This window comes from Ammospiza caudacuta, chromosome 14, assembly GCF_027887145.1.
Source record: "Ammospiza caudacuta isolate bAmmCau1 chromosome 14, bAmmCau1.pri, whole genome shotgun sequence".
NCBI classification, from domain to species: Eukaryota; Metazoa; Chordata; class Aves; order Passeriformes; family Passerellidae; genus Ammospiza; species Ammospiza caudacuta.
In genome coordinates this window covers 13,067,825-13,091,779 of record NC_080606.1, presented here as the reverse complement: position 1 = coordinate 13,091,779, position 23,955 = coordinate 13,067,825, and the positions used below count along the sequence as shown (strand labels likewise).

General features: G+C 45.3%; 1 protein-coding gene across 1 annotated transcript in view; it reads left to right on the top strand.

Annotated features, from left to right (window-relative positions):
• Nucleotides 1-23,955, top strand: part of GPC4 (glypican 4) — a 67,970-nt gene that overhangs the window by 25,868 nt on the left and 18,147 nt on the right. Inside the window, exons 2-3 of the mRNA XM_058813831.1 lie at nt 4,459-4,617; nt 18,731-19,122. Of these exons, the coding sequence (XP_058669814.1) occupies nt 4,459-4,617; nt 18,731-19,122 (551 nt within the window). The remainder of the gene's footprint in view (nt 1-4,458; nt 4,618-18,730; nt 19,123-23,955) is intronic.

Below are 23,955 nucleotides of genomic sequence, written 5' to 3'. Positions count from 1 at the left end.
GATGGGTGGAGGCCTAATATTCTGTGATAATTAGAAGGCAAGTCTAGTGTGAAATTGGATTAGGGTCTGGCATTACAGTCCGGGATTCCTTTGGTAGCTGGTTCAGAGGAAGTCATAAAACTCCTTTAAAGATGACACAGGCCCATGTGTGCTAGAGGGGAGGGGCAGAGCACAAGGCTGAAATGCTGGCCCAGCTCTCAGCTCCTCAGCAGTGTTTGCCTCCTGCTCCTTCACCACCCAACCTTACCCCAGCCTGATTTCTCACATGGGAGCAAAGTCCAGCAGTAACGTCTCAGACCATAAACCACCTCTGGCTTGTTTGCTGAGCTCCAGTGAGGGGCTGGGCTGTGTGGGGAGCCTTTTAAAGAAATATCCACTCCTCACCTCCCAGTAAACTGCTCCTGAAACTTTAGCTAGTTTTGCAGTTAGCTTAAGTATGAACTTGGTTGAGGTGAGGAGAAGCAGGCTGGGAAAGCATGCTAGACACCCAGAAACAGCATTTTGAAAAGGTCTTGGAAAATTGTTTGGTAAAGAGAGCTGCTTATAAATATCATGTAGCCCCTGAGTTTGCACTGCTTACTTACTCATTTGATGAAAACTTGTTTTTCAACACATTGCAAATAGTTACTTGATTTGGAAGAAACTCTGTGTGCCTGGAGTCTGCTAAATGCAGTGTTTCTGTAATGGCTTATATCATAAGTTTGCAAGATTACATTTCTGAGTGCATTTGCTTGGATGTACAGATGGTAATGTCATGTACCATCACATTTGTCTTTAAACAACGACCTCCATTCCCCAGAGGTGTGCTGTTAACCAGCCAAGGAGCAAGTATCTTCCATAATTGTTAGTCCCTCATTTCTCTCTCTCTGCTCATATGTATCATAAGGAAAAATAAGGAAAAGTCTTGCTGCAACAGGCTATGAGAAAGATCTGCTGCAAATCCATGTCAAGCTGTGGTGATGGTGTGCATATGCAGTAGATATTTGGACTCAGTCTCTGCTACTTGAGCTCTTTTTGCCATGCAGCCCCTGATGTGGTGATTGCACACCCTGCCAAACAATTCAATAAAAACCTAACTTGAAAGGAGCCTGTGGCAGAGTTATGTTTTTGCTGTGCTCACATGGTGATTAATTACAAACGCTGCCGAGGTTTTTACACTCAACAGTAGATGAAGAGTTGCCTTGTATGGGCATTATTTGATGAGTTTTAACTTGGGAAATAATTATTGCTGAATGTGTCCTTGACAGTGAGTGCACACCATGGGCGTTCTCTACATAATATACATAAACATGAGATCTCTGCTAAGCATGCCTAAATACACATACTTTTCACTCATTTTCCTTAGAGGAGTTCACTGCCAGATTGACAAAGGGTGTTGGCTTTGATCTTGGCTCCAGGTTGGTGTTTATGTGTTCATAACTGGTCTGTGCTCACATGGAGCTCTCCAGCCTTCATCCCTTCCATTCCCCTGGCTGTAGCACTGTGGTGTTTGAAAGCTGTTTGGTGATGTCTTGTATCAGGGTCTGTCTGCATGGGATGAGTCCCGTGGATGGATCCTGAATGGATCAGCTCTGCTAGCAGATTTAAAAGGCCAGACATGAGATTTCTCACACACTGTGTGCCAGTGTTGTTTGGATGTGTTCTTTAGGGATGTGGTTGTGCTAAGGACAAACCTCTGTGTGGGAAAACTGGGGCCCCCAGTGACTTTCCAGGGGCATCTCCCACTGTGGCATAAGAAAACTGCAAGAAAAGCAGCCCACAGACCTAAACTTTCTGGTTTTAAATGCTGGGTAGCAGAGTGCATCCTCCTATGATTACCACTGAGTAGCCAGAGCTCTTCAGCTCCAGACAGAGCTAATTCTTGATCATGAGCCAAGACCACATAGTGCTGACATGACTGAGAAATATCTTCCATAATTAGATTGCTTGGTCATTCATTTTTGAATGTCTGAGTTACATTTTGGAGCATTATTTCTTAATGATCAACCAAATGGGATCTGTGCAAGCTTGATTTACTGTCAGTAGTGCTCTTGCTTGGCTTTGCACGTGTGTCCTGGGGAGACACTGTCAAATCTGGGACAAAGGGGATTAGAGGAAATTATTTTGCTTTGTAACATTAGGTTAGATGGTAACTGTACTTCAATAATGTTAATAGATTTGAAATTAATACCTGTATTTGTAAAATACTGGGCCTTTTTTAATAATAAATAAATTGGAGAAGTTGTTAAAACCACTGTGTTAGGGATCACAGGGCATCTGTGGACAGCTTCAGAAGTGTCCGTGAAGTATGACTAGGGAAAGAAATCCCACTATCAGTAGGTCTGAATTAGCTTTGCTGCTATTCATGGTTTATGTTGTGTCAGAGTCCTTAGTCCTGTATTGGAATTGGAGCAGAGATTCAAGATGAAATAAAGCAGTGGTGCTTGGGCACTTTCTTATTTTGATGCTTGCTGGTAAGGTGGGCTCAGAGAGGAGTTCCCAGGCATGTTCTAGAATGGATTTAGTGGGCAGGATCTGAAAATCTGGGTGCACCCCTTCCTCTGTTTTAAATGACTTATGAAGCTACCTGGAGATGCCTCTCTTGGAGCTGCTGGAGGTACTTCTCTGAGACAGAATAGTCTGGGGAAAAAAGATAGATCTGTAAGGAGTCAGTGGCATTTTCCTGTGTTTTCCGAAAGCTGTGCTTGAGCAGCACTGCTTCCCATAGCAGATTTTGAGCTTTCCGTAATTGAAGAGCAGTGGATAGTCTTGTGCAATAAATTAGCTGTGTCAAAATTATCTGCTGGTCAAGGTCTACCTGAAATGCCACAAAAAACAAACAAACCCTGTAGTGCAATAGGGAAATAGATTTTAGGAGGAGAGGTTCTTAGGAACTGTATATATATAGAGAGAGATAAAAATATTTGTGTCGCTTTTTAAGATGGCCTTGAAGTGTCTGTAAGGAGAGACACTGACCTTTCTGGCTGGGAAGTCATGCACAAAGGTTCACTGCCTGGGCAAAAGGCATTGTTGAGAAATCTTGCAAAAGGCAGGCAGAGCATCAGCCTGTTGTGTGAACCATGGGCAGGCTCTGAACTGTCCAAAACCTGCTTTTGTTTCTCTAAACCCAGTTTTGATGCTCTGGCAGGTAGGATGGGTGGCTCTTCCGTAAATGTGTGGTGCACTGCCTGTCAGGAAGATGTTATTTTCTGCATGGGGGCTGACAAGTCCTTTGCAGCTCTGACAACCTCCACGGTGGTTGGAGGTCCTTGGTGACTCCCAGGGTGGGAGCAGGCAGGGAAGAGCTTTCCCTTCTCCATCTGTTTGCTCAGAATGAAGGATAAGGTCTGGCAGCAGGGTGTGAAATGGGAGAGAAGGCAGCAGCACATGTTGGCTGTGGCTTTTAAAATCTTACTTGGAAACATGAGTTTCTCATCCTGTCTGCTTGTTTTGATCCTATCTTCTGTGTTGACAAAGATTTGCACAATTTGCCCAAGTTTGAACCATTTCAGCATCAGCCCACCTGCTTTGTGTTGGTGCAGTGTTGTGGGGCCTGTCAGAGGGCTGGAGCTGAGGACTGCTGTGCCAAGGGTTTATCTTGGCCCACAAAAGTTGATAATGAGATTTTATGGGTGGTGCTGGAAGGGGACAGCTTCATCCCACCCTGCTGCAAGGCACCAAAAAGCAAATTACATGGGTCCAGACCCTATGTCCAGATTGTCTGAGAGATTTTGAAATGGAGCTGTTGCAGATACTGAAACACTTGGTGAGGATCCCTCTGACCAAGTCAGCCAGATGAGTGATGACCAGATGACTCTTAGGAAAGAATTATCTTAAGGAAAAAAAATCTGTTTGAAGTCTCCAAAAACAAACCCCCTATTTCCTCCAGGATGATGACAGAAAACTGCAGAATTAGGAGCCAGGAAATATGAAGCATTTCCATGAGCCATTGCATAAAGCAAGTATAATTTAGTGTCAGTGACAACTGTGCTTCTGAGAGAGACTGCTTCTCCTCTGATAATTTGACTGGGGAGGGGTGAAGAAAAAAGCACTTGTCTGGACAAAAAGGGCCATTGCCACTGATGTTGTGTACTAACTGAATGAACTGTGGAAGTATTTAAAATACTCAGCAAAAACTTCATGCAAGTTACCACACACAATATATCCATATACAGGTCAATTTTCTGATTCCTCAAATTATACTGTACAGAATGAGTATTTCTTTATTCTGTTTATTAGCTGAATAAGTAAGAGGACACTTTTTAATGTTCTCTCAGAAAAGCAAGGTTTTTACAAGTGTTGCTATAAAGTTTCTCTAAGTAATCAGGTTTTTATGTGCTTGGCCCCGTGCTTGCAGCAGACGAATCTCCTATGAAGTAAATGGTGCTGCAAATCTTCACACACCCTGCCTCATGAGACCTCTTTTCTCTGGCACAGAGAGTCCTTTTAACTTGGGATATTTGCTTCTCTGCTTTTCAGGTGACCACTTGAAAGTCTGCTCTCAAGGCTACACATGCTGCTCCCAAGAAATGGAGGAGAAGTACAGTCAGCAGAGTAAACACGACTTCAGAAACGCCGTCGTAGAGCTTAGCAATCACCTACAAAACATGTTTAGTTCCCGGTACAAGAAGTTTGATGGTAAGTGCAGAGACCTTGGACTTGCTCTCCTTGGGATAAAAATGTGAAAAATCTCCATCCTGTTGTTTCTGTGCAGTTTTTATGCTCTGTCTCCCCCTTTGCTGGGAAAGTTCATGACTCTGCTCAGAGGGCAGAGCTTGCCTTGTTTTGCAATCCTGTGAGAGAGAAGTATTTGCTGATTATGGCTGCTTGTTTCCCAAAGAGAGAGATCTTTCTTTCTGATTAATCTTTTGAAAAGCCATTTTGCTCTAATGTAAGATTGCAGTTGGTTTTGTTGGTACGTCCCTGAGCGCGCGTAATTGTAATGTGCATGTCTTGCAGCCCCGATCCACAACAATGCTGCTCTTTCCCAGCACATTGTGAGCCCACAGGATTTGTATCCATGTCACTTTTAGCCTTTGGGGCTAAGCAGAGCAGCAGATAAACACAGTGGTTTTGTGTGGAGGCCCAGGGTTCAAGTGTGATGTGGGGTCAGAACCATAATGAACAAGTCTCGGCTGAGTTCCCATCGCTGCAGTGATGCTAACTGCTGACAGATAAGCAAATGACTGGTCTTGGTATTGCCCTTGGGTTCACATGTGTCCTGTCAGACTGGCTCCCCATAGGCATGCCTGGCTCATGGGAGCTGCAGGAAGAAGCTCCCTTTGGAGGTAGCACAGCCACCACTGCCCACCTTGTAGCCAGGTGCTTTTCCTTTGAGAGCACCTCTGCAAACAGCCAAAGTCAATGTACTGGGCACAGCACCTGGCTGAGGTCCCAGGGCATTTCTTGGTTTGCTTCTGAGCTCTTGGTTTGTTCCTGTGGGGCTTTGTAGGTGCCTCAGTGCTCCTACAAAGGAGCCCTCTCCTACAGTGCAGCCCCCATTGCCTGGGCATCTGGAGAGGGGGAGCAGGATGTCAGGCTGCTGCTTGGGTTGTCCTTGTTGGCTGAGGGAGTGAGGTGACAGCCAGCTGCCTATGGAAGTATCTGACAACTCAAGTGGACTGGGTTGCTCACATTGTTCTGCTTCTACATCACCATCACACTCTGTGGTAAAGGACAGTTCCCCTATGCAGCTCCTCTAGACATTTGTTCCCTTGTTTGGTCATTGCTTCAATGTGAGTTTTCTATGAATATCCCAAAGTCTGTGCCTTGAACCTCATAGCAACCTCCTCTGCACTACTACAGCAGGTAGCAGCCTCTTGCTTTCAAAAGGGTTGGCACTAGGGTGAGAGAAAAAAAATCCCTGGGTATGAAATTGCAGTGAGTCAAAGTAGAATTATGCAATCATCTTGATAGCATCTAAATCGGCTGGCTAAATATTTCCCTCTTAACCTCTGTTGTCTCTACCTGCTGGTACACCAAAGGGGTGATAGAGGGAGAACCAAAGTGTCTAGACTTGCAAGCTTATTAAATGCAGAACAAGACACTTAATGAAATCCAGCCCATAGATAAGCCTGTTCAAAGAGACCAGAGGAGCAGCATCTGCTTCACCTTAAATGAACGACGAGGCTTTTTGAAATGCTGCATTGGGAACAAAGAGCATGCACAGGTCACTGCATTAGCATCCCTGACTGGAGCAGACATCCTGAGAGGTGCATCTGCCCCTCTGTGGGGGGAGGGATGGCTGCAGGGGGACATTAAGCCAAGCTGAGATGGATGATTGTCAGAGCACAAGTCTTCAAAATAGTTGAACTTTGGAAGGGAGCCTGCACAAGCTTTTTTGTCTGCTCTGTGGTTCTCCTGTCAGTCCCTCAGAGCATATTCTGTGCTGGTCTCACTCTCACTTCAGCCTGGGAAGTCCTTGACTGGCAGGTCTGGAAGGGGATGGTGTTGTTCAGCTGTTCCTGAAAGCTGGGTTTAGTGTGCCTGGCCTGTCCCTCAAGGGTGTGTCTCTGCCTCATCTGAAACTAATGAAGGAGAATTGGCAACCTCCTCGGCCTGTCCCAAAGCCTAATGACTCTGTCTTTGAGTGCTAATATCAGAACTAAATCTTCATTTGCTGCAGACAAAGCTGATTTAGGGATTTTTTTTAATCTTACCTGGGGTGGAAGTAGAGATGAACTGATTACCACCCTCTATCATTTACCTCTTGGGAGGCTTTTAATCATGACTGCCTCTCTCCCTCCAGCCCAGTCACCTGGAGGCTGAAGGCACACCTTCATCCTGGTTGCTGGAGCAGGTTGAGGAGTCTCCTCACTGAGATCCTCAGGCTCATGTAAAAATGTTGGAGTTCCATGCCCTAGACTGCTGTGTTTTGTTTAAGAGCCTGCTGTTGAATGTTTGGCTGCTTGTTGGATGGCTTTTCCTTCCTTCGGTCTTGGTGCTTGGTCATCAGATCAGCTGTGGTCGGTTGTGTCTTGCACATTTGAGTTCCTCTTGCCCAGCATGATTTATCCCACACTTTTTGATCTAATGTACCCAAACTACAGGGAGGAGAGGCAATCAAGACCTGTATATTTGTCCTGATCCTTAGGGATGAGACTGGAAAAGGACATCATCCCTTCCAGAGCTGCTCTTCTGCATGGACCCAAGCTCTGATTTTACTATTTGCAGCTCTTCAGGGCTTCTTTATCATTTGTAGGGAAATCCATTCAAATGGAAATAAAACTGGCAAAAATGAGCTGTACACCTTCCTTAGTTTACATGAAATCCTCTGTGCTACAGCTGTGAAGAGTGACTGAGTAGGCAGGGTGAGTTATTAGAGACCAAATTCACTTCAAGTGGACTGGACACTTCTCTTGAGGGTGACACATCCCCAGACTGCCATTGGCCACTCCAGGGTGCAGCCCAGACAGCAAACCGTGTCCTCCAGCCCTTTGGAAATCTTTGTTGTGGGTTCTCTGGCTGCTGATCTCCCAGCCCTGACATTCAGGTCTGGGAGGAGAGGCAAACCTGCCCTGCCTCCGTTATGTGCTTGACCTTTGCAGCAGTTGCTGCTGCAGAAGGACAGTCCAAGTGGCGGCACATCCTTTGGATGGAGGCTGGGATGCCCTGTGGCTTCTGGAGTGTTTGCTTCAGCTGTTGCTGGAGCACTGTGTGCTGTTGGAACTGTTGCCAGAATTGCTCTGATCTGACACCAAAGCCGTTCAGAAATGGATTATCTGCTCTTTAATCAGGAGCATGGAACAATCTGCTGATTATCCACCCCCAAAGGGCTGACCAGGAGTCATTTCAGCTCCCAGTGCATAAAGTGACAGCATCAGATCCTCCTGTGTGTATTTGGTTTGCAGGCACTGGGAGAACTTGTGAGCTCAGGAGTCCCATATCTTACATATCCTGTCTAAATATTTGCTTACAGTACAGGTATGTATGCCCCTGGAGGTCTCTCCTGTTGTAATTTAAACCACCAGCCTGATGCCAGCATTGCAGTAAGAGATGTATTTTCAGCAGCAGGGGAAATGCTTTTTTGTTAAAATAAAAAATACTTTGTGAGTTGTTGGATTCACCATTGCTAAATTATTTTAGAGGTGAAGATTTGCTGGTTAATCTTGCATATGTTTATGAGCTTCGCTAAGAAATTAGTGGGTAAAATTTTTTGGCCATGTAAGTGTCTCCCTCTGTGACAATGACATTAATGGGAAAGCTGTAACTCTGCCATAGAATCAGCTATAGCAGTCAGGGATTTAAACACCCCCTCCTTATTTTTTTAAATAAAATCTCTTGTGCCTTGTCTTCTTATCTTCACAACTTACTGCCCTCCCCTTCACTCTCCTGGGGATTAATAACATTATTGGAATTAATGGTGACATTAAGACTGCATAAATGCTCAGTTCCATGTATTAAATTCGAACTTTCACCTCTTTTGCCCTTTGAGGCTGAAGTTTTCCATGCCAGGGTCTGTGCTAGCCAACATTGCTTTGGGGAAGCTGCTCAGCTGTTTTGAGGAATTGGAGCCAGGACAGGACATAGCCCATAACTCTTCTGCAGTGTTTCCGCTGTTCCGCTGCTTCCTAGATAAGATGTTCTTACTTTTCACTTTTTAAAGACATGTCCTGAATCTCTTGGAAGATGTAACTGTTGTGCTAAGCCCTTTTCTGGGGGCAAAAAATAGAGGGGCTGCTGAGTCCCACAAGCTCCTTGTTTCTCCTGCCCCTGTATTTCACAAGCACTTTTGGTGTCGCACTTAAACCAATGTGTGTCCCTTTTCTTTTGTGCATTCCAGACTTAAGCAAGGCAGCAAACTTCTGGGGAAGTGTGTGAGGGGTCTGTCTCTGGGCTGGGCTGGCAGTAGGTTTGCAGTTCCCAATGCCCAGATGACAGAAGGAGTTGTGTCAAATGGTACAGCCCACGGCAGCACCTGGGAAATGATTAAATGCCAAGAGTTCAATTTCTGATCTGATCTCTGGATTTTCCATTAGCATTTAAGATAAAACAAATACAGAAATGTAAAAGGAAACGCTTTAGGGACAATAAGTGGAAAGAAACCAAATCCAAGAAGAAAGAGCTGGCCAGGGGTCCCCAAGTCCACGGTGCACACGACCCCTCTGCTGTAGAGGGAGAGGGCAGAGGGATTCCTGTTTGTGGGCTCCTGTTTGTATTGGGAAGGGTAGCTACAGGTACAAAGTGTGATCATGATGAGTATCTTTGAAACATTCTAGAGTGCCCCTGACCAAAGTGTGAGCCCTGTGTTACTCCTGGGTACATGAATTTCCTCCAATAACTGGCATGTGGCTGAATCCAAGAGTCTGGTCGGAAGAACATTGGCCAAATAGCTTCCAAGCTCTGCTGAAACTGGAGGGAAAAGCCTGTAATTAATTTCAGAATTTAGTTTTTGTTGTTCAGATAACCCTTTGCTTCCAGTTTGTTATCTCCAGGAGTTATCAGGGAGGTGTGCTGGTGCAGTGGGATGCATGACTGGGATGTATTAATAACTTGGAAGGACACAGAGGGGACAAGAGAAAGCTTTTGGTGGTCTCCTTTCTGCTGCTTCAGGCAGTGTGGAGGCAAACAGTGAAAGATGAGCCCCACAGGTGCCCAGCCTGCTGCTCCTATAGTTAGAATTTGGCAGACCATCGGGGTGCTCTGCCTTACCAAAATAACTGCCCTTTGGGGACCTTCATCTCGCATTAACTCTTTTACTGGAAACTGCCTGTGAGAGCAGAGACCTAGGCCTTTGTCCTGCTCCTTTGGCAGGGTCCCCCCATGTCTGTGGTTGCCAGGCCCATGGGGTCACTGCTGGCTGCAGCACGTTCATATCTGCAGGAGGCAACTCCAGGTGTGTTGGCACAGCTGGAGCACTGGGTGCTGGCCCTCTGCTGTGCCACAGCTGCATGGAGTTTGAGCTTCCGAACAAACCTGTGTGGGGGGAAGAGCCCTCCCAGTGCCGCCCACCTTCGGGTGAGTGCACTGATGGCCACGGCATCATTAAGGCACAGATGATATTGTGGTTTGGTTTTTGCACTCATTCACAGTGAGGTGAAGGTGCAGCCTTGTTCTGCCCTTCCCACCAAACCTCACACCAACCAGGGCAGAAAATGCTGGGAAGATTTACCTCAAAGAAGCTGTTGTGGAGAGGCAATCCTTTGGACTTGGTTTCAGATTGCTGCTTCCCAAGGATAGAGAGGGAGTCACTGAGGAGAAGCTGGAGGGAGCAACCACCAACACACTTCCTTTAGAAAATCCCACTTGTGGGCTTTTTGTTTGCGCTTTCCCACTCAGTGCAATAGCAATGAAACAAATTGTCTGCTGTCTGTGCCTTGGATGGAAGTTTGTTTATTTTGTTTTTGTTCAACTGGCTCCTCTCCATCTGGAGGTTTTTAAGGAGGTACATACATCACTGTGATTTTTAGTCTTGTTCATTGAGAAGGGTGGTGCTTGTCTGACAGTGCTGAGAACCAGACCTCTCTTTTGGGAGGATTGGAGAGATCTTAAGGTCAAGTTCAAGTTGCCACAGAAGTAGGAAATCTCATGGGGTGAAGTGAAGGGGGTTCCTGCCCTCTTGGTTAGGAGAGGAAAAAAAAAATCCTAGATCTTGCAACTAAGCAAAAATTTCAGCAAGAGGCAAAAGGATATAGTATACGAGCTTGGGGGCAATGAAACACTCTTATATGATCTCAAGTCAAATCAGTTCTGATCTTGAGGTCACAAGTAAACTGCTCTTATCCTTTTGGCTTTTTTTCCCAAAAGCAAAGATGCAGGCAGCAGGCTTTGTACATGGCTACAGGAAATGTGCCTGGTGCTCTCTGGTTACTAATTGCTGTCAACCAGTCAATGAGCTATTGTTTGTCTGTTTAAAATTAACTCTCTTTTCCTCCTTCCTGCACAAAGGAGCCACCAAGCCTATGTGCATAGCCCTGGTAGCTGCTGGCCTGGATACCCATTTTGGTGGTGGTGGTTTGGCTTGGTTATCATATCCCACTGGTGCAGGGCTGTTTTATTAGTGTTTAATGTACTGTAATGTCTTAGTGTCCAGCCACTCAGATGCTGCCTGAACAAATAAGAGGCAGCCCCAGCTGGAAGAGCTCTCTGTGCAAGTGTAATGAGATGAGGGTAACTGAGGTAATGGGAACAAGAAAGACATCCCCAGTGTTCAGTAGTGCAGGCCCTCCTCACGCTCTGACAGCAGTAAGAAGGGAGGCTTGGGAAAGCCTGTACCTGTGAAATACCTTAGTGAGTGTCCCAGAAAGTTCCTTTGCGTTGGGAGTGTGTGGGAGGCAGCCTGAAGGAGCTCACCTGCAGGTGGAGTTTGGGCTGGGAACTTGGTGTATTGGTACCAAATGGATGTGGGGCGAAGGCTGAAGCACCTGAGACATCACAGGTGTGGCTGAAGAGATTGAGGAATGGGTGCAGTGAAAATTAGGCGTGGGGGGAGTAGAGGGAAGAGCAAATAATAGAGAAAGAAGAAACAGCTGCAGGGAGGTGCCTTGAGGAAGAGTTGTTGAAAGGAGGGGAATGTAAGTGCTGGGAATGATGGACCTGCTGCTTGGGGAGGAGGCAACGTGCAAGCACGGGGAGAAAACTCAGCATAGCTGAGCAAAAATGGGATGTGTGAGCAGTGACAGTCCCTGAAACCAGGAACGAGGAGGCTACAAAGGCTGGGCTCATCCTGCATGGATGTGACAGAGCAGGATGGGCTAAGAAGGGACCCAAGGGCATTTCTCACCGTTTTCCTAGTTCATGGGATGACTGGTATGTACAGCAGGATGCAATGTGCTGCTGTTTGTTTCTTGGATCACAGACAGCCATCTCCACATTGTCCTCCTCCTTCATTGCTCCTTAATCTCCAGTAAGCTCAGTGTCAGTGTGATGGTGCTACCCAGTGCTCAGTGTTGTCTTCTGCTCTGCTTTTCTGGGCTCCACTAGCCCCACAGTGCTCTAGAAACCAGAGCTTCTAGATATCTTGTTTTTCGGTGGTTTTGGGTTTTTTTAACCTATGAGACTGTGACCTAGTTGTTTATGTTGTCTTGACTTTCACTAATCAAGCAAAGAGATGTTGTTCCTCCCAGCTCTGCAGCACTCACATATTGTGGCTGTTGCTGTGACACTGGCAAGATTTAAGCCTGTACTTCTTCAACCCCTATGAAAGAGTTCTTCCCATGTCAATAAGTGCTAACACATGTTTGAAAACAGGACAGATAAACAGCTTGTGGATCTGCCCTGCCCTTCTGAGTTCATATTCAATAAATGTGTTAACACTATGTGTTCATCGGTTTCTCAACACTTCCGGAAAAAGGTTGTTAAGCCAGGATTTGTTTTTCCCTGGTGGAAATTACAAATGCTGTATATGCAATAAAGGAAGTGAAGGCATATTAAAAATAATGAAGCACATTCAGAAAAAAATGAATTGCTTTTCTCCCTTTGGACTAGGTGGCATGGCTGTGGACGGCTTCAGCCTCCAGGTGAAGAGAGCTGAGAAACATTTGTCTCTTTTCTCCCAAATTCCTTTTATATGTCTGGATTCACTTTTGCTTTGGACAGTAGGAGCAGCTGCAGGGTGGAGTTTGCATCTGCACCTCTGGAAAACCCAGGGACAGAGCCAGCCTGTTCACAGCATAGCCCGTGGGGCTGTGGCTTGGGCAGGAGCATTTGTCTGGGAATCCATCTTGCTGTTGTGGACATTTTATGAGTAAACCTTTTAAGGAGAAAATATAATTAATCTCTTTGTGGCAGTGTTCTCTTGTACACACTAGAAAGCTTAATTGTCTATACAGACAAGCAAATTAAAGGTTTTGGTAAGACAGACGGTCCTTAATTAATCATAATCTGGACAATATATTAAGAGTATGCTCAAAATGCTGGGTGGCAAATTATCTGAAACTAATTAATTGTGCCCATAAAAATTCAGCATGTTCCACATGCGTGCTTGAACCTGGTTTTATTTGTTTTTTAAGGCGGTTGAGTAATTGCACATCTACCTGGGATCTGTTTGTGTAGTTGATTTGCAAACCTCAAACAGAACAAGGCCAATTGAAAACTCAGCTCTTAACTAAGGGAAACTGGTGCTTGGGAAATGGTCTGGTGGCTTTTGGGAGCAGAAAGGCAGCCCTGGTGTCCTTTGGAAGGGCCCCAGCACACCTGAACATGGCAAACAGAAGGATGTATGTAGCAAGCACGTGTGCTCAGCAGCCTTGCTGAACTCTTGGATAAGACTTGACCTTTTTTTGCACTGGAGTTAAGGTTTCCTTTGTTCTGTAAAACGTGGGGGTTTTAGGTGCTGAGCCCTGGGTCACTGATGATTTGACTCTTTGCAGTGGCTACAAGAGCAGTAAGTGTGGTGCTGAGGAGCACTGTGCCTCTCTGAGTCAAAGAATTCCCTGAAATAAATGTGTTTTGCTCCTGAAGATAAAGAAATTGAAAGCACAGCTTTGCACTCTGGCTGTGGTCAGCTCTGGATTCAGCCCTGGGGACACCAGGGCTGGGGTCCTGACACAGGGCAGGTGGTGGCAGGGGGCAGCTCAGACCAGGCAGTTTTTCTGCTGTTTCCTTTGTTGCCAGTGCATGTACGGAAGTGCCAAACCTGTCTGTGGGTGAAGGGGAATGTGCCCCTTTGATGTGTTCATCTCATTTCCAGGAGCTGCCTTTGATTTAGGTAGGACTGTGCCCTGCAGCACTGGACTCTCCTCAGCAAAAGCCCTCTTGTATGAAAATCCCACTCTTGAAATATCTGAAAATGTTAGCACAAGGAATAGGAAAACACTGCATCCCTTCTTACTTTTAAAAAAACCAAAACAAACAAGAAATATTTTCAGGTGACACCTATGAATCCAAGATCAAAAATATATTGGGTCTGAAAGTCAAAAGAAGTAGATGTGTTGTCTGGAGGTGGGATTTATTCTGTCTCACAGTGGGTGGAGTGTGTTTCTTCTATTAGCTCATGTATCTGCAATTTGGAAGAAAGATTGTTTTGAATTACTCTGGCAGTGGAATCTGATGTCATGTGGAAGCACCTTGGGGAGATGCAGTGCTCTCCTGCACTGGGTTACTGGCAGGGCTGGTCTGCCCTCAAGCTGCAGAGAGGTAATACATCTTATTTTCTGAAAAAAAGGAAATTGCCAAGTAACTATGGTTATGTTTCTCAATGTGCTCTTTTAAAGAAGGATTTGTTCCAAAGCAGACACTTTTTCCCCCAGGATTTTTATTGGAGAGGTGGCACATATATCACATCCTGACTTTCTTACAATTTCCTGACATCTCTAGGCTTTCCCCAAGTAGTGGGCATTGAAATTCTACTCTGAAATTGAAAAAATGTTAAAAGAATAAACAGAACCCGGAGTTGTAGATTGCCTGAGTGCAGATTACTGCCTCTTCTGCCTCTTAAAGTTAATTGCATTGGAAATATGATCTTCCTTTGAGCATCAAAGCCTGTAGCATGCACAGGATTCATTTTGCAATACAGACAAATTTTAAAATTGTTTCTTGACATTAAGAAAGGTTTTGTGGCTCTGGTCCCACAGTGCTGGTTCCCTCAGCCTGGAGCTCGTCCTCCTGAGCATCCCCTTGAGTGAGAAGGTGACTTTGCATCAGCAGGACTTGGCTGAGGTGTGTTGAAGCCTTGCCTTGCTCCCTGGTCAGGCTGGACCAGAGCTGGCTGTGCCATCTTATCCCACATCCTTGCCTTTGTTCATCCTCTCTGTGCCAGCCAGCCCTCTCTGCAGGCTCTGCTCTCAGTCAGGACAGCCAGGGGACCTTGGAGCCACGTGCTGCTCTGGCAGGTCAGTTTGTGAAACCCTTCCCAACCCTGTGTGTGCCTGTTTGTCGACAAGAGGGGCCAGCCCTTGTCCAGGGAGTTTAAACAAGATAACTGGAGGGAAGAGAGAGCCTGCCATCCCTCCAGATAGCAGGGGCTGAGGGAGCACTGGCAAAGTATGATTTGTCGTCTGTGAAAAATGTTTGCATTTGACAGCTTTTCACAGGAAGCCTGTCAGAGTGATAATTTAATGAGTACAGATTGCTTGCAACACAGCTGTAAAACGTGCTTTTACAGTGCTGTAAAATAAGCAACCGAGGCCTTTGTGTGTTTGCTTTGTTTGAGAACAAGTCAACTTCTAATACAAATGAAAGGTGGTCATTTATTTTACCCAGCAAACAGCTGAGACGTAAGAGAGGAACCTGCCATTTTTCTTCTTGTGCTGGCAAGGTTAATGCTGGGTTATGTTGGTGTTTGCTAATCAGCTCATTTCTGTGAAGGGGAGAATTAGTATCTAATTAGATATAGCGAGTTACTAGTCAGATTAGCATTTAACTCATAAAAAGGACTTTCAGCCTTTTTTCTTTTCCTTGCAGGCATCTATGCCCATAGTTTGCACAGAGAAAAGATGAATGTTCCTTGTGGCGCCCAAGCTGATTTCTTGATGTAGAGATAGAAACTGGGGATGCAGACTTACAATGTGCCAATAGCTACACTAAAATACATCTATAGATATAGTTTAATTATATCTATAGATATAATTATCTATTTATATAATAATAATAATAATAATAATAATAATAATAATAATAATAATAATAATAAAAAAACTTGTAACCTGCTGACCAGGTTGCGAGAGATGTGCATTGCATGGAGGAAGATGCCATGCACATCCCTGCTTGCTGTGTTGAGTGTCCCTTCATCCCCAGTGCCATGCTTGACATCACCCCTGCCCTCCATCCAACCCCACCTCCACCCAGGAGCCTGGAGGTGCCAGCAGTGGCACCCAGTGGCCATGCCACAGGCACTGGTCACCGGGGCATCCTGTCTGGCACGTTCAGGGATACAGGCATGTGCTGGCTCCAGGCTGCAGACACAACTCCTCTGCCCTCCTTCCCTTCTTCTCTGGGAAGTGGCACTTGAGAAGGGGAGTTTTCTGTCCATGAAAATGGTGGTTGAAGCTTGAGCCAGAGACAGCAGCGCTGTGCATGCATGCTGCCTCCTTCAGCAGTGCTGTGTTGGGATTTTGGAAGTGCCTGGTTGTGGTGAGAAGTTTTTGTTTCCTTTATTTACCTTCCTTTTGGGCAGGGAAAAGCTGCTGGCTGGAAGGCTGCAGGTGTGCAGGTATTTGCTGCTAATTAGATTGCAGAGTTTTCTTTGTGATATTAAATGAACATACCTGGTTCTAGCCCACATGAAAAATTGCTAAGAGATGAAGAGCTCTAAAGCCTGGCTACAGTTTATTCAACTTCCACTTTGGAGTGTAACCAATAAAATTAGTTTGGTCAGGAGAATAAATTGGTTATGGTAATATGGATGTATTACTTAAGATAACTTTCTTGGCTTAAAACATTGCTTTGGGTTCTTTAGACTGATGATTGGAGCTATCTGGTAGATTTGCCATCAATATAATTTTAAAAATCTAATTATTTTTGAAGAGTTTGCTGATGCATCTATCAGGTTTTGTGCCTGGTACAGAAGTATTTAAATAAACAACTTATTTGGTGTTACTAAAAGGTCTGAGCCAAGGAAGGAAGTGAGCCTTCAAAATGATTAAGTGAATTAGAAATTAATATACACCAAGCTAATCTCTATAGTATAAACTCAACAGAAAAAAATCTTCCTGGAGAGGAAATGCCAGTCATGGGAACGAAAGTGGAGGTTCCTGCTGATATTGGACAGAGGACGTGTTGGGTGTTTGAAATCAATCTCCTCTTCCCTGGATCATTTCTCTTGTGCTCCTAAGAGGCTGCATTATATACAGCCATGTCAGGCATTGAACCCCATGACTTTGTTCATCAGGAACTCATGGAATGTTTCAGTTTTTCCAGAAAATGTTTTCTGTGTTAGGCTTTGTTTGTACTGGAGCACTTTGAAGACGAAAATCTGAACTTCAGCATACTTATAATGTCTTTTAACAAGGTTTAAATTCACACTGGGCCAAAATATTCCCCCCTTCCCCCTTATAACAACTTCTAGCTCTAAGCATTGCTCCTTTGAGGATTTAGAAAACCACAGAGGCATGGTTTGTTTATTGAATATGAGTCACAGAAGAGCAGAGGTCAGAATCCTCAATTGCTGGTGGCATGCATAAAACAATCTGCTTCCTCACCCTGCTGCTCCTGCTCCCCAGGGTGCTGGTGCTCCCTGTGGGGCTGGAGCAAACAGGCATGGGAGGCTTGGTCCTGTGGCACCCACCTTGCTCTCAGCTGCCCCCAAAGCCATAGAGCAGGGAGTTTTCTTCCAAAATGGCCCAAATGCTTTTGGCCTGCTGGACCCCTCCCCTTTATTTTATTTTATTTTATTTTATTTTATTTTATTTTATTTTATTTTATTTTATTTTATTTTATTTTATTTTATTTTATTTTTTATTTTTATATTTTAATTTTTATTTTATGTAAATTTAAAAAAAATATTTTATTGTATTTTATTGTATTTTATTATCTCATGTATGCCAAATCTCCAGGGCAAAGGCTTTGAGACAGGGTAGTTTGTCCTTAGGCCCACGTGTCAAGGTTGTGGTGATGAATTCTTGGAGGATGTGTTCTTTAAACTGCTTCTGCAGTGGTATCAGCATCGGGTCAACCTGTTATCAGTGTTGGGGACACATGTGGCACTGCCAGGACATGGCAGCAGCCACTCTGGGCTGTCCAGGGATCCCAGAGAGTGAACCAAAGTGGAGATTTGCTTTTAGAAAATGATAAAGATCACAGACCCTATCTGTCCTTCGTCATTGGAAAAATCTCTTGGTATTGTGCTAAGTATTTAGCCCTCAGATTTTAAGCAAATTCTGGTATATTTATGGGGGTTTTCTCACTGCCACAAATATCTGAAGCCCCTTCTGTGATCAGGGCCAACTGGGTAAGTGGTCAGGCCTTGCCCTGAGAGATGATGAACTTGCAGGATAGAAGAAAGAACCTGCAGGTAGATTTTTAAAATTTGTTTTTAATTTTTTTTAAATTTTTTTAATCTGGTTTATAATTATCTTGGAAAATGAATTGTCAAGAACTAGAAAGAAGGACTCATTTGTGCAAAACATCTGTTTCACAAAACCACCTTATTCTTTCCAATATGTTGTTCTTTGAAATTACATCTTTTAAGATGCCTAAATGGAAACATCAGAAACTTTTGCAATATTTTTGTCTTTTTTGCTGACTCTTAATCATGATATTCATATCTGTATCAGGAGATATTTCACTTCTTGTAGGAGATATTAGTAGGAGATATTTCACTCATAAAAGTCTTTCAGTCTATTGAGACTTTTGGGGATTGGCTTATGAAGAGTAATCAAAAATTTTGAGATATAGACATGGTTTTGAGGTGTAGACATGACAAATTTCTGGGAGAGTCCTTTAATTTTCCATTTCAGTTTGATGATGGTCTCGTTGTGCTAATCGTCCAGTTAAGCAGCAGTTGTAGGAGTGTGTGAACACACAACAGGTGCAGGTCCTTGGACACCTTGATGATAGAGATAACAGAGATGACTCTTAAGGTAGACTGATGTGCTGCTAGTTGAGGCTGGGTGTGTGGAGCTCTGTGTGTGACACATGGGGTCACTCTTAGGAGATCACAAAACCTTTCAGGCTCAGGGATGCTGATGGGAGGGAGGGGTGGTGGCAGATGGAGTGTGATGCCTCTGTGCCAGGCAACTGGCCAAGCCTGCTGACTCTTGGTGAGGTTTCAGATTTGGTGGCCCTTGTTTTGTGGCTGTGTGGCAGCTCTTGTGGTCAGCGCATGGGGTTTTCTCTGCCCATGTTTACCATATCCCCTCTCCCTCTTTCCTAGAGTTCTTCAAAGAGCTGCTGGAGAACGCAGAGAAGTCCCTGAACGACATGTTTGTGCGGACGTACGGCCGGCTGTACATGCAGAACTCGGAGCTCTTCAAGGACCTCTTCGTGGAGCTCAAGCGCTACTACGTGGGCGGCAACGTCAACCTGGAGGAGATGCTCAACGAGTTCTGGGCGCGCCTGCTGGAGCGCATGTTCCGCCTGGTGAACCCCCAGTACCACTTCACGGACGAGTACCTGGAGTGCGTCAGCAAGTACACGGAGCAGCTGAAGCCCTTCGGGGACGTGCCCAGGAAGCTGAAGCTGCAGGTGACGCGTGCCTTCGTGGCCGCCCGCACCTTCGCCCAGGGCCTGGCCGTCGCCAGGGACGTCGTCAGCAAAGTGTCCGTGGTGAGCTCTGTGCCCTGAGTGTTTGTCCCCGTGTGTGGTGTTGCATTTTAGTTAAATGGTATGCTTTGTCTTATCCCTCGAGTTTATTCCAAGCCTGTGATCCTCCCCTGAAGTATCATGGATCTGTAGTCCCATAGGCCCAAGTCTTATTCTGCACCCACTTTGAATCTCCCTGTTAAGCTGTGGGGGGAGACCACAGAGTTTTCTCTTGGCCCTTTTTCTCCCTAGGCTCCCTCTCTCCCCCTCCCTTTCCCTTCCCCTTTCTCCCTCAGAAACCATGCTGCCCCCGGGGGTGGGACCCCCAATAAACCCTCATCTAATCAGCACCCTCAGAAGCCATGTGGAGTCTCCTTGCCTGCCTGCTGCTACCAGGGAACATACAGCTTAGGAGGCCCCCCAGAGACCCCCCCCTAAACAAACTACACCCATGTCCCTTGGAGCCATGATGGGCAGCATCTCTCCCTGTTGTCCTCTACTTAAAGGTGGTGGTGGTAGCTGAGCATGGGATGGACCCAGCTCCATCTCTGTTGAGTGGTAGAGTCACGTTCTGAGGGCACCACGGCCCTGTTCCCCAGGTGGATGCTTTCGTCCTGTCTAGGGAACACCAACAGCAGGAAATTAAATGCCTTCTGCAGTGGAAATAACCATGTTTGCTTGTGTAATGGTCATATGTTGTTCTTAATATTGCCTTTAAATTACAGTGAGTCAGAGATGCTACAGGCATCTATTATGGAGCAGCTGATGATTTTCTCCTCGCTCCAGGACATGGGGAGAGGCAGTTCACATGAGCAAACAGCACTTTTGTAACAACAGTAAGCTTGAGTCATCTGCACAGGGCAGAAGCCACTTGTACTTGGTGCCACACATGCAGCACAAGTTAGACTTCAGACTTTTTCTGTAAAGTCACTTTTTGGGGGAATAAAAGAGCTGTGATGTATTGGTTACTTAAATGTTTACCTCCCTCTTCATATAAATCACTTTGGAGTTGTTTAAGTGGGGTGACTGCTTTTTTGACATGAGATTTGTCTTTAATTTTCGTCTGGATTGTATCGTATAGGGAACAGTCAATAATCCCCTTGAAGTGATTATGTAAGATAACAAATATTAGTGATTTCCTTTTAACAAACTCAGCTCATTTCCTGTGGGCTGTGGAAGATTTATTGTAATCATTTAATTGGGCAGAGAGACATTTACTTTCTCTCTACCTGGTTATGGAGTAATAAAATGTGAGGCTGAAAGAGCGGGTAGGAGTTTGAATCACCCCAAGTGCCAGAAAAAACAAAAAAGAATAGCTGTTCAGATACTATTAGAAGCAGAATGCAGTTCTGTAGGCAGCACAAACAGCATCCTTAAATGAGATAATCATTCAAATTTCTTTGACTTATGGGGATAATATTAAAATACTGTCTGTGAGGATAGGGGAAAAAAGAAGTTGGCTTCCATGTTAATTTTCCTTGAAGAGAAATGAGGCAAACAGCTGGCAATAGGCCAAAACATGTATGAAAGGGCAGAGAATATTAGCAAGGAAGAAATTGCTTAACTAAAATAAAATACCCAGACTCCAGGAGTGAGTTGCAAGTTAGCAGTGACTGGTATAGGTTCTTGGACACCTTGATACCCACCTAGCAGAGATTGCTCTTAAGGTAGACTGATGTGCTGCTGGTTGAGGCTGGATGTGTGGAGCTCTGTGTGTGACACATGGGGTCACTCTTAGGAGATCACAAAACCTTTCAGGCTCAGGGATGCTGTCCTGGTGGGAGGGAGGGGTGGTGGCAGATGAAGTCTCTGTGCCAGTCCACTGGCCAAGGCTACTGACTCTTGGTTGGGGTTTCAGATTTGTTGGCCCTTGTTTTGTGGCTGTGTGGCAGCTCTTGTGGTCGGGGCATGGGGTTTTCACTGCTGTAGACTGTGGATGAAATATTTGGGTGGGAGGTCTGGCCATTAAGCCCCTGTACAGTGCAATTACTGATGGGCAGTAAACGTGCATGGGTGAGGGATTGTGTTTATGCTCCATCTGCTCAGAATTCATCAAAACGTCTCCAGACTTGACACGGAACCACAAGGGCTGCGGTCCCTGCATCTGTTACGAATCAGTTGTGAACCCGAGGTGGCATTGTGATTTCTCTTTCCCTTTTGAAGATCCTTGAGTGTAGAGTTGCCTTCAACCCTAGAATTAATTGCTTGAGTGTGCAAAGCTACCCAGAGTCCCACGCAGCTGCAAGCATAGCTCATGTGCTGTGGACAATCACAGTTGCTCTACTTTCCATTTCAATTTCACAAGTTGCACTGGAAATCCTGCCACAGATTGACTTTTCCAAGCAGTAACAAAAGTCCCTGCTCTTGAATACCTATCTTTAGCAGTAGAAGGAATAATAATATTTCCTGTAGTGTTTTAATCTCGTTCAGTGGGAATCTAACATGGTGTTTCTGCAAGACACAATGGGAAATCCTAGATGTGAGTTTAAAAGCTGATGTTTTTATGCCTGCTGCTCTGTGGTTGTGTTTTGGGGCTTTCCACATTACATATAGATTAGCCTGGCTTTGCTCAGCTTTATGTAATGACTCCATTGACTTTTCTTCCTTATTATTTTTACTCAGGAGTTGTAGTGGAATGACTGCTTATACCACGGATTAACTTGGGGGATAAATCTTCATTCGTCTTCATGAAAAAAGGAATGCAAATTACTTTTACTTCTAATGTGCTTTGTGACAAGTAGGTTAAAAATGTTTAATTGAAAATCTTCAGGAGAAATACAAACTACTGCAAGGCCCAGCTGTGTACTTTCCTGGGATTCTATCAGGACAGCAAAGAGCACTCTGCAGTGCATTGGACTTGATGGCTTTTTAATGATCACAGATATTTTTACATCTTCACTAGGGAGTTGCATTTAGAAGGATATTGTTCTTGTGTGAGTTTGGGAATAAAGGGGTAAAAGAAGAAAGAATATTGAAAAGCTGCAAGTATGCTTGATTTCTGAGCCAGAATGCTAGAAAAGAACTTTAAATTCAGCCTTGAATGGATCAAAACCTGTACCAGTGCACTGAAATACACAAGAGAGAGAAAGCACAGACTTTTTTCAAACTGTTTAAACCCCACAGTTTTGCTGCTCAAGTGTTCACCGCTCAAATTCCCTTCTTTGGACCCAAAAAGTACAATATTTTCTAGATCTGTTGTGAACAGCAGATCTGTACAGGGTGCTGTTTCTGCCTGTTAGAGATGTGCCCTGCCTCTGAGGTTGGCTGCAAGGGGCTGGGGGCCTCCAGTGCTTCCCTCTGTCCTGTGCTGGTGCTGGGTGCTTTCTCCCTGACCTCCCTGCCCCTGCCTTTGGGAGATGGAAATCTGCCTGTCCCCTGATCACCCTCCTGCTACTCACCCTGGGCAAGCACTGAAGTCAGCCAGGTTAAATTGCTGCCAGCAGTGACATTTCCTGCCCTGGCCAGGGCTGGAGAAAAGGAGCAAATACAAGGCCGAGCCATGAGTGACTGAAAAAGGATGAGAACCTGCAACTGGGCACTTCTCAGGCTGCTGAGATGTTCCCATAATTTCGTGTCATTAAACCCACAGCCTGGTCGAGGGTCATGACACCTTTGAGGGTGAAGTGCTCTGGGGCTTGTAGGGTACAGGTCAGCTACAGGTGTGGGGTGAGGGTCCTTGTTTGGAGGGAAGACGTGGAATCAAGGGCTAGGCTCCCTGAGAGCATTTTGTAGGGTCAGGAGGAGCTGGGAGGGCAGGTCTGGCTGGAGGTCAGCAGCAGAGGCACACAAAGGCTGAAGCATGCAGACACCCAGCATTGAACCCCTCTGTGTCACCATTTCTCTGCAGAATGTGTGGATGTGACATTCTGCGCTTGCAGTGGTGGTGAGAGTTTTCTGGAGCTCCCCAGGAAATTTATTCTGATAAACTGTTGTTTTGGCATTCTTTTACTACTTTTCCCTCCTGTGTCCTGTAATTGGAGGCAGAACTTCTGGGAGCTCAGGAGGCTCTCAAATCACCTCCTCAACCAAGCATTTGTGTGCTGAAAGCCACGTGAGATAAAACTGCCACCAAAGCATCTGGGCTGCTGGGCAGGGTCTTCCAGCCTATCCTTGTGAGCCCTGGGAAAGGCAGCACCTTGAATGTTCTATGCAAGATATCGTGTTTAGCTTCGAAGCACAGTTATGAGCCATATGAAATAATGCAGTTTCATATGAGGATTGCACCTACTTCCTCCTCTGGTGACATTAGCAACCAGGAGGAGGCTGCTGGAGATGTCCCAGTGGGTGGAGGAGGTTAGCTTTCTTTGTATTGGCATTTCTGCCCTAATGAAGGGTAATGGTAGCAGCCAAGGAGGGAATTTTCTTCAAACTGATAATGAAGAGAATTGCCGAGGGGGACAGGTGATTGCCTTCCCACAGGTACTCCAAAGCTGGAGTGGGAGTCCAGTGGCTTTTTACCCTTATCTTGAATGAGGCCCCTGTGGAACACGAGTTGGGCTGTTGGTTGACCTGCTGGTCTGCATGAGCAAATTGAACTATGGCTTGTGTCATTTTTGGCATGGGTGGTGAATGTGGACCAGCCATTGGCTTAGGAGAAGCAGTGATGAAAATAATCAAACAATGAATAGATAAGAATTAAGGCCTGTGTCATCACAAATAGCAGGGCACCAAGATCTGGTTTTGGTAAAAGTTGTACCCCTAGTAAATACCATTGGAGGATCTAAAAGTTTAGTCAGAGATCCGACTTCCCTCTGTGCAGTTTTTGCCCTTGGTTTGACTTTAGGGGAATGTGGCTGTAATCCTCTTTCAGAAGGAATTTCATGTTCCTATATCCGAGGGCTGCAATATCTTGCTTAG